The sequence below is a fragment of the Rhea americana genome, unplaced genomic scaffold (genome assembly GCF_003343005.1).
Source record: "Rhea americana isolate MKP2758 unplaced genomic scaffold, rheAme1 scaffold_722, whole genome shotgun sequence".
In the NCBI taxonomy this organism is placed as follows: Eukaryota; Metazoa; Chordata; class Aves; order Rheiformes; family Rheidae; genus Rhea; species Rhea americana.
The window spans coordinates 13,390-23,680 of NW_028186893.1; the positions used below are offsets into that span (position 1 = coordinate 13,390).

At 61.9% G+C, this 10,291-nt stretch overlaps 1 protein-coding gene across 1 annotated transcript in view; it reads left to right on the plus strand.

The window, feature by feature from the left end:
- PPP1R37 (protein phosphatase 1 regulatory subunit 37) overlaps nucleotides 1-10,291 on the plus strand; it is a gene marked incomplete at its 5' end in the record, with an annotated part of 17,740 nt that overhangs the window by 5,869 nt on the left and 1,580 nt on the right. The window contains 7 exons of the mRNA XM_085321903.1: nucleotides 820-939; nucleotides 3,319-3,469; nucleotides 4,579-4,734; nucleotides 7,077-7,189; nucleotides 7,739-7,880; nucleotides 8,336-8,502; nucleotides 8,955-9,879. Of these exons, the coding sequence (XP_085178029.1) occupies nucleotides 820-939; nucleotides 3,319-3,469; nucleotides 4,579-4,734; nucleotides 7,077-7,189; nucleotides 7,739-7,880; nucleotides 8,336-8,502; nucleotides 8,955-9,879 (1,774 nt within the window). The remainder of the gene's footprint in view (nucleotides 1-819; nucleotides 940-3,318; nucleotides 3,470-4,578; nucleotides 4,735-7,076; nucleotides 7,190-7,738; nucleotides 7,881-8,335; nucleotides 8,503-8,954; nucleotides 9,880-10,291) is intronic.

Consider the following 10,291-nt stretch of genomic DNA (forward strand, 5'->3'; position numbering starts at 1 on the left):
CACACCGGTGACTTAGTCACCCTGGGGCAGACGAGCGTACCCACATTTTTTTTTTCCCCCTTTAATAGTTTCCTGCTGATGAGTGCCTAATTTACGGTAGAAAGTCGTGTTGAATTTGTTTGGCTTTAACATCCACGCGTTATAAATCTCCCTGCAACCACAGCAAAGCGCATCTTCTTTTTTTTAAAAAAAAAAAAAAAAGCAGGATCTTTTCCTGCATTTGCAAACTCCTCCACCGATTTCTTTTGTACCTTTTCGAATTGCCGCTTAGACTCCAGACCGTGTCTCGGGAAAGGATGGATTAAGCAGCGCCGTCACGCTCGGGGGCGCGGGAACTCGTCGCCTGAGCTGCGAGTTCGTTCGCGCTTGAGGTCGAACGGAGAATTTGCGCTGCCCGCGTTGCCCTGAAGGACTCGCGGGCGAGAGCTTTCCCTTCGCCGAAAGCGATCCGTGTAATTCTGGCTGGCGGTAAAGCGCGACGTAACCCCTCGCCGTGCCCCTCTGCCCTGTCCGTTCCCGTCGCGGCCCGCGCTGCGCCGAAGGAGGGTTTGTGCAGTTCGGGCTTCCCACCRGCTCGTCCGGGCTTTGGAAAAGCGAAGGAGGAAAATGAGAACGAACCGGCTGGGGATGCGGTGTCGGTCGGAGCGGATGGAGCCGGCCGGGACGATCCCCGCGGCCTCGCTTGGGCTGCAGCTGGGGCMGGTTCCTAGCGCCTCGGAAGAACGAGTCGCCTCTCCGAAGAGGCGCCAGAAAGCAGCGTTTTCGCCCGGTGTTAACGCGGCCGGTGACAACTTGTGCGTTTCTCTCCCGTTCCCCCAGGGCGCCTCGGCGTTATTCGACATGATCGAGTACTACGAGTCAGCGACGCACCTCAACATCTCGTTCAACAAGCACATCGGCACCCGGGGCTGGCAGGCGGCCGCGCACATGATGAGAAAGGTTTGTGCCGACTCCTGACCGCTTTCGACGCCCGCTTTCCGCTCTGCGCCGCGGCCGCGGGGCGCTTTGGGGCGAGCCGAGCGAGCTGCTCTCGTGGCTGCGGTTGCGCTTTGAGGGCTGGATCGCGTTCCCGGCGCTCCCGACCCCGGCGTTTCCGCGGCGCCTCTGCGCTTTCGGGGCCGTCTCGCTGCCTGCGCTCCTTTTTCCGGAGATCGTAGCTGCGATTGCGTCTTCGTCTTTAGAGTTCCCGTCCAGAAAAAAAAAAAAATAGCAATTTGGAAAGAGCTGGTAACGGAGGGTGAGAGGCAGGAAGCGCTGGGCTGCGTTTGAGGTTAACTGGCTGCCCACATGAGAGCTTCGCCACGGGCTTCCTGAACCTCTGCGCCGCGTCTGAACCACAAACCCTCAAAATTCAGCACGTCGGAGGCTGGGAACCGGCTTGTTTYGAGAGCCGGGGGGCGCAGAGCAACTTGATTTGCAGCAAGCATCCACTTCGGGGAGGGCGCGGGGCGCTCGGGGAAAATTTTCTGAGCATCTTTTCCAGGTGTTGCAAAGAACGGATCCCGGGTAAAGTCGGAGCTGAGACTATAACGTGATAYTACGTGACTAGAGCCTGTGCAGAGCGGTGCTGCAGCCGTTTGCAGCTAGCTGGGCGTCGAGGCGCTGCTACCGCGCCGCGATGCGGGAAGAAAATCGCGCTTCCCACCTGCCGCGGCGCTCTAGGATGTTGCTTGGTGCCTCGTGCGGGGAGAGCAGCTCGGAGCGCCGCGCGGCTGTGGATTATTTTTGACGTTTGCTCCCTTGGCTCGTTTTGGTTTATAAAAACGTTTCGGGGAGGGGAGAAGGAAGCAGCGTGTTTGCAGAAATAGCCCCGCTGCRTCCTTCCCCGGCCCCCGCGTTGGACCTGTGGCGAGCCAAGCGGAGGGGAAGCGGCCGGCTCGCTGCCGGAGCGGAGGAGCGAGGTGGAGCAGGGGCAAAACCTCCCCGGCTCCCCCCTCCGATCCCACCTCTACCCGCTAATTAGCACCGTCGGCGCTTCCAGTCGCGTTGCCGCCGTGGCCTTGTGCGATCCCAGTTGGAAAACCCGCGATCGGAGCTGGTCCCGGTTGACGTGGCCRGCGGGACTCGAGGCTGGGGAGCCTCAAGCGTGAGCGCGGCACGAAGGAGCAGGCAAAACCGCTGGCGGAGGCCGCGGAAGCCGGCCGCGGACGGTTTGGATCGGAAAAATCGTCCGCGTCGGAGGAAGGAGCGCGGAGGAGGTTGTTACGGGAGCCGAGCGGCGCGGGAGCTGCGGACATCCGCCTCCCCGGCCCAAAGATTTATTTCTGCCCCGGGAATTTTAGCCCTGGCTGCGAYGTGAAAGTGTCGCCCGGGATGTCTGGAGCTGTCGCTGCCGCTCCGGCTCCGAGCTGACGCTTCAGCTGCCTGCGCGTGGGTGTCGGAGCTGCGCCGCCAGCTTTTTTCCTTTCCCCCCCCTCCCACGAATCCGGTGCCTGCAGTCGGCAGAGCCCAGGGAATGATTCAGCTCCTCTAAAGCAGACGCCGGCACCCAGCCGAGGGACCGGCGTCCTCAAATGTGGCAGGAKGCGGGTTCCCAGATGGAAAAATCTGGGAGCTTAAGGCAATTCAGCCCTTGGATACGTAAGGGCGGAGGTGGAGTTTTGTTTGGAAGAGGCCAGGCGCTTGGCATGGYGGCGACCGCTTAAAATACACGCGCCGCGGTTTGGGGACGCCCCAAAACGTCGCGGCGCTTTGRGGAAGGTTCACGGGCAGAATTGAGGGGTTGGAAACGGGACTTCCCGGAGCGAGAAGTGCTCACGGGAGCGCCGTCGCTGGCCCGAGTTTCGGCCTTGAAACCGCTCGGACTGATGGGGAAAAGCCGTATGTTTTCGGCGACGGGCTGCTGGGGCGATTTGAGAGCGTCAGGCAATTCCCTGGGAGTGCTGGAGCCCGGRTAAGGTGCGTATCTAGAGTTATTTAGCTGGAGCACGGAGGCATTTTGGGGCCGTGCTGGCCGCAGCGCGGAAAGCAGCCGGCTGGCTTGCGGCACGCTGCCTTCTGCCYCTTGGTCTCCTCCGCGGGGAGAAGAGCAACCTCGAAGGAGGAGGAGGAGGAGGAGGTGGCGAATGCCCGGAGGTGCCCCCGGGGCTCGTGTTTTTTTCGGAGCGCTTTGGTTGTTATTTATTTATTTATTTGGATGCGGAGCGGCGGACGCTGCGCGACGCCCGTTGCTGCAGAGCTGCGYCGGCCTCTTTAGAAGGGAAAATCAAGGACCGGCCGTGCCCGAGGGCTCCCTCGAGGAGGGCGAGCGGGACGCGTTCGGGGGCCGCCCACTGACGCTTCTCTCTCCTCCTCCTCCTCCTCCTCTTCCTCCTCCAGACGAACTGTCTGCAGTACCTGGACGCCCGCAACACTCCCTTGCTGGACCACTCGGCGCCGTTCGTGGCTCGCGCCCTGCGCATCAGCAGCAGCCTCGTCGTCCTGCACCTGGAGAACGCCAGCCTCTCCGGGCGCCCGCTCATGCTGCTGGGTGAGTAACCCGCGGAGGGGGCAGCGGAGGTGCCACCTACGCTCGCTGCCTTAATTAACAGTCCTCGTTTGCCCAACCGGACAAGCCGGTCGAGCTCGGATGTCTGCGTTGCCCAGCCGTGTCCTAGAATATGGAAGGAAGCCAGATACCAATCCTGAAATCCTTTCCAGCCGGAGCTGTTTTTATTTTCCCCTCCTGCGGGGGAGAGTGGAGTTCACGCCAAACTCTCCGCTGGCCTCCGCGGGGATTTGCAAAAGCCTCTTAAAACTTATTTGCAGCCCTCTCGCTGCTGGGCTCCGGGGGCTGGGGAGCAGCGGCGCCGCTCTCGGTCGGTGCCAAGCGGGGCCAGGCTCGGAGGTGGGTTGTTTGCTGCGCCTTCCCCGGATTTCCAGCAAAACAGCCCTGGGCGGCCTCCCTCGTTAGCCAAATGAATTGGTGATAAATCACTGCTGGCATTAAGCTAATGGAAGTGTTGTGATAGCAGCGGGGCCGAGTCTTCTGGGTCGCAGCGTTGTTTATTAGGCCGCCCGGCCCGGCTGCGAAAAAAGGAGACGCGTCCGCTCGCGTGAGCCGGCGTTGATCAGATAAAACCGCGGGCTCCGGCCGTGCCCGGGCTGCTGGCGCGARCGCAGGCCGCGGCTCTGCCGCCGGGGCCGGGAGCGCGGCACGGAGGCGCTTCTGCAGCTCTCCATTCCCGGCCCCGCGCCTCGCTCGAAAGCCYGCGAGGGATTTCAGCCGGCCCGCGGCGTCAGCAGGGCTCGCGCCGCCGGCGAGCCGGGCGCGGAGATCTTAATGGGGGGTGAGGGTTTTTCTGCCTTCGCCCGCAGCTGCGTGGCATCGTTTTGGGGTAAGACAAGTGCGAGTGCTTTTAACAAGGCTGCCGGGCCGCTCCTGCACCCCGGGCCCTCGCGTTGTGCCGAGGCTTTAATAAACCGTGAGTAATTGCATAAACACACAGGGCAGCAATAACGAGCGAGGCTAACGACGTGTTTTCTCCAGTTACCCGGCGTGTCAGGAAATCGTGGGCATTTGGGTGCCGCTGCCCTGCTCCCCRCGGCCTTTTGTTCTGTAATTTTGCACGAGCTGAAGTGTTGTTTGCCGCTTTTCAGCCACGGCCCTGAAGATGAACATGAACCTGCGGGAGCTCTACCTGGCCGATAACAAGCTCAACGGGCTGCAGGACTCCGCTCAGCTCGGCAACCTGCTGAAATTCAACTGCTACATCCAGATATTAGATCTGCGGAACAACCATATCCTGGACTCAGGTGAGGCAGGTTCTTTCTCCTTCTCTGGAGACGCTCGTGAGATCGAACGACGTGCAAGGCCTCTTGGAGGAGGAAAAAGCTCCTGGGTCGCAGCCTGGGTTAAAAAGAGACGGAAATCTTCGTTCTCTTTCCATCCGAGAAGACCTGTTTTTCACCAAGCTGCTGCTGGAACCGCTCGGGCAGTGTCACCTCTTCAATCTAGCTACCAAAATAAAAGCGAAGGGAGGCGCAGAGGGAACACGTGCAAGGAGAGCCCCCGATACTGCTATTAATGCAGACGTAAGAGCACTGATAGCCCTGGGCCGCCGTGAGAGCGGCGGACGGACGGGGAAGGGCCCGTCTGCAGGGTCAGGTCTAAGCGCCCTCTCCTTCCGGCAGCTCGCCGCTTCCCTGCGGGTTTGAAGCGGGTTTAAGGCTGGGAAGAGCGAGCCGGAAGGGAACCGGCTCGCGGGGCGCCGGGCTGCGAGCGGCGGGGCCGGCGGCCCGGCCTCCGCTCCGAGGGGGGCTCCCAAACGAAGCTGAAACGAGAGGGGTGCGTAGAGTGGCTTAAGCCTTTTGAAAAGGATTTTGGCGACGTGAGCTGGGTAAACCTCCCGGGTTTTAAAGGCTCTTAAGCTGCTTAGACCTCATGAGAGAAACTCGGATCCGTTGCTGGCCAAGGTCATGAGGTGCAGCTCATCGCTGTTCACGAAGGCAGAGAGAGGCAGAGGCGCTTTTTGCCTCCGAGTTGGGTCTTTTGGGTATGTCCATCTCCTCAAAACAGCTTTGGTCTTGTTTTTCTTCTCTCCTTCCCGCTCTCGGGAAGCAAACGGGAGGCCAAACCTAACACGTCGGCAGGAACCGCGCAAGCGTCCCGCTCCAGACCTTCCTTCGAGCGCCGCTGATCCTGGGTGCGGGGCTCCGCGGTCGGAGGAGCTGGCGCTGCGGTCGCCCCTCGGGCCGCCCTCGCTACGGTTGCGTTGGGCGACCGAGTCGGCTGTAGCCAGCGCTGTTGCGGGCGCCCGCGTTCCCGGGTGGGTCCCACCCGAAGGTGCACGCGCGCCTTTGTTGCTTGCCGGGTTAGTCGGGGTTTCCCTCGCGTCTTTGGGCGCTTACTAAGAGCGAGCCGCCGCTTTAGACGCGTAGCCTGGCGTTGCTCAAAGGCACCTGCCTGACGTTGCTCTGGGATTTTTGCAGCTTCGGAGTTGGCGCTTATCGAATCAGCGTGTTGACAGCAATTTAAGTGGCTCCTGCCCTCAACCCGCTGTTCAGTGAGCAGAACTAGACCAGTAAGTCTGTCTTGGTGCTTGAAAGATTGAGGATCGTCCCTTTTACCACCTCGTCCTGTAGTTGTTGCGTCTCCTTGATGGAGTAAGGGGAAATTCAAGCCCTCCTGGTTCCTCCGCTTCGCCGGGTTTCGTAAAGACGGCGCCGTGCTCGGCTCCGTCCCGCGCTGCCTCTGGGTGTCCAGAGCTCGTAGGGACCCTCTCTCCTCCTGGTCGCCTCTCCACAGCCTCGCACATCGCCGGGGGGAGCTAAACTTCCCTGCTGAATTTAGTTAGGGGACGAGGGTTGCGCTGCAGGCTCGGGAGAGCCTCGGGTGGAGCCTCAGGGCCCCAAACGCCAAGTGCTTGGAGCTGTTTGCTCCTGCCAAACGCGCTTGGAGCGGGTGGCATCAGTTTAACTCGCCGCACGTGAAATATTTGCGAATTAGCTGTTGTCCCGCCAGCGCGGCCGCTGGGGAGCTGAGATTCGAAGGAAGCGATGGAGCTGCTGAGCTCGGCTCTCCTTATTCCCTTGGGCCGGGGGAGAGGACACGGGGGACAGCAGTGTCACCGAGAGGACGCTGCCGACCTACGGAGTCTGATGGCCCTGCTCGTCTTGACTCCAGCCCGGTGTTGCCGGATATTTTTCATATCTTTTTCTAAAGACTCCAACCTACCCCTAATTAATGTTGTACACCAAGAAGTTAATTGCACGTCCGTGCGTTTGCACGCACAGGAGCAACGTGTTTTGCTTGGGTCTAAAGGTTAAGCGGCTTGTCAACAGAATCGAGCAGCTTGGGGGATTTGGAGGGAAGGCGTTCGGAGATGCCTGCGGGCCGCCGCACCTTCTGCGGGGACGTGGAGGAGCGCAGCTCCCCCCGGYGCTTACGCCGTCCCGCTTCGAAATGCAGATGGTTTAAAGGACGTTTTCGCCTCTTAATCCCGCACGAAGATTACTGCCGGCGCGGGCAATGCTGTCGGCAAGAGAAGTGCTGTTAAAACCTTATCTACGCCGGCATCGGGCTGTGCTGGCGGCGTGACCGGTGCGGGGCTGACCCGGAAAACGATGTATTTGTGCTGCCTGCTGTTGTTTTACAGGCTTGGCTTACATCTGCGAAGGCTTGAAGGAGCAGCGGAAAGGGCTGGTCACTCTGGTTTTGTGGAATAACCAGCTGACTCACACCGGCATGTCTTACCTGGGCATGACGCTGGTAAGCAGATCTCGGCACGAGGGGGCTTCCCCGGGTGGGTTCGCGTCCGGCCGAAGCGAGGAGCCGGGGYAGGGGACCCGGCCGGTCGCGCCGGCTTTTTGCAAAGACGCTGCGGAGCCGTTGCGTCGGAAGGAGAAAAATCCCTCCGTGTCGGAGCCGGAGGAGGCGGCGCCGTCAGGGCAGCGAGCCGAGGAGCGGAGAGAGGCTCGCGGCATCTCCTCCCTTGACTCTTCACCCTGGCCCCGTTGGCACGTCCCTTCCTGCGGACGTGCTCCCTTGTCCTCAGCCTCCATCGCCTCTAACCATCCCCCTTGTCTACTCCAACATTTCCTCTGCCTTTTTTTTTTTTCCCCTTCTTTTCCACGTTTCCCCTCTATCTACCCTGCTTGTCCCTTGGCCACCACCTGCACTGCTCTGCTCGTGCCCTGACTCAAAGGTTTGGCTCGTCGCTGGGCAGAGGAACAGGCCCTGGCTTCCACCTACTCAGCTTTGAGGTGGACGCGTCTCTACACCTCTGGCACGTGCTGTTTTCCTGTTTTTCCTCCGCAGCCGCACACGCAGAGCCTGGAGACCTTGAACCTCGGCCACAACCCCATCGGGAACGAAGGCGTCCGCAACCTGAAGAATGGGCTCATCGGCAACCGCTCGGTCCTTCGCCTGGGCTTGGCGTCGACCAAGCTGACGTGCGAAGGTGGGTGGAGGCGCTTCCTCGGAGAGCGGGCGCCGACCGCGGCCCGGCGGGCTCTTTCCCCGCCACCGAAGCGSTGGTGCCCTTGCCAAACCTCCCGCRTTTACYGCGGAGCGGCGCGTGAGGTCGGACTGCTTTGGTACCTGAAAYGCAGAAAACGCTGCGGGCGGCCTGTCCTGGGCCACCTCTTCCCGTGGGGTGTTGCGGCAGGATCGATGCCTGGGGCGTTCCCAGCGCTCTGCGCCCGCAAAGAGCCCTGCGGAATGAAAAGCTCAGTTTGTCCGCACGTGCCTGGGAGCTGGAGCTTGGCGGTTATTTGTACCGACGCGCGTTAAGCGTACGTCGTCCCGTCCCCAAAAACGCTGCTTCTGAGGTCTCGCGGGGAGCCTGCGGTGCGGCTGCTTTCTCGCCGCCGCCGCCGTTCGGTTCCTCAGCGGAGGCTCTTTCCGCCCTCGCAGGCGCCGTGGCCGTGGCGGAGTTCATCGCGGAGAGCCCGCGGCTCCTTCGCCTCGACCTGCGGGAGAACGAGATCAAAACGGGCGGCCTCATGGCGCTCTCCCTGGCTCTGAAGGTCAACCACTCGCTGCTCCGGCTCGACCTGGACAGGGAGCCCAAGAAGGAGGCTGTGAGTCCTACGGCGCTCCGTGCAGGAGAACGCCCTCGCCGAGCTCCGCGCGACCCTCCTTCCGCGTGGTCTCCTCAACCTCCAGCAGGAAGAGGCTGGAGGACAGGCTTGGTTGTCCTCACGGGGGTTGTCCTGGCAGGCAACGTGCCCGGTGATCCCGTGGCTCCTATCTCAAATCACGTAGGTCAGAAGGGGTTTCCGGAGGTCTCTGGCTCAAAGCGGGACCAAATTAGGCTGCTCGGGGTCTTGCGCGGTCACGCGTCCGATGTCCCCGAGGACGGGGATCCCGCAGCCCCTGGGACACGAGCAGTGACGGCTTCGTTTCTTGGAAGCTCCCKGGAATCCGGTTTATTTGGAAATCGGGGGTCTTGAAACGCAGCAATTTGTATTCAACTCTTGCATTTTGAATTACTTAGGGCATTTTTGGTTGATTGGTTGGTTGTTTTTTGCAGGTGAAGAGTTTTATTGAAACCCAGAAGGCTCTGCTGGCGGAAATCCAGAACGGCTGCAAGCGCAACTTCGTTCTGGCCAAGGAGAAGGAGGAAAAGGAACAGAAACTGCAGCAGTCRGCTTCGATGCCGGAGATCACCGTGACGGAGCCTCTGGAGGAGGGACCTGCGGAGAACAGTCAAGACGACAGCGCGGTGTCCACCCCCGAAGAGGGAGAAGAAGTCGAGGAGACCCCAGCGTCCAAGGAGAACGGGGACGCGGAGCGGGCAGCGGACGGCGGCGCGGCTTCCTCCGATTCGGATACGGACGAGGAGGCGGACGCCGGGTTAGAGGCGAAGGACTTCGGCCGGCTGCAGGAAGAAGCCGACTCTGATCGCGTGGCTCGCGCGCCCCAGCCGCCGCTTCCCTCCGAACAGCCCGTGCGCGTGGCGCGGGAGTCGCAGCGCGATCCCAAAGGAGCGGGGAGCTTGGGGAACTGCGCCGCCTCGCCGACCTGTACTTCCCCCCAGGCAAACGAGAGAAGGATTTCCGTTTCCAGTCCTGGCCGAGGCCATAAAATCTTCGTGGTGACGCGCGTCGAAAGCTTGCCGGAGCGAGCGGCGGAGGACGCCGCGTGCCCGCGGGAGACCGCGGGCGCTGTGCGAGGCGCCGCGGTGAAACCAGCTGAGCCCCAAACCCAGCTCCCGGCCCCAAAAACTGAACGCTCGGACTCGTGGGCGAACGGGACCGTTCCCGAGTTAGCCGCCGACTCGGAAAACGCGCCGGCGGCGCGGAGCGCCGGCCCCAGCCCCGAGCGGAGTAGCTCTGCGCCCTGCGAGAACGCGATCCACGACACTCCGCTCCCCAACGGGCTGAAGACGGATTTCGCCCGAGCGCTGCCGGATGCGGACGGCGACGGGAAAATCGGGAGCCGTGCCGTGGAGCACGGTAAGAGCTCCGAACCGGAGACCGTCCCCGAGCCCTGCTCTGGCACGTTGTTCCCTAAATACCTGCGGGGCGACGTGGCAGAGCCCTGGCGGCGCCGTTCCCTGGGCTGGTTTCTTTGCTCGGTTCCCTCCGTGCGATATCCGTACGGAGCTTGTTGCGGGGCGGGGGGAGCTTTTTCCTTTGGCGGTTTTGAACCCGACGCGAAGCGCTCCGCTCTTGGCAGGACTCGGAGGTTSGCGTTTTGAAGGCCCCGGGTGCTGTCTGTTTAATTAGGCTTCTAAACGAGCCGCGGCGCCTCGTGTTAACGATCCCTGCGGGGATGCTCGCTCCCGAGAGCGCCGGCGGGGCCCGGGTGAGGGCCTGGCCGGCGGGGCGCAGCCCGCTCGCGGGGCCGGGCAGCAAGGCCTCTCGG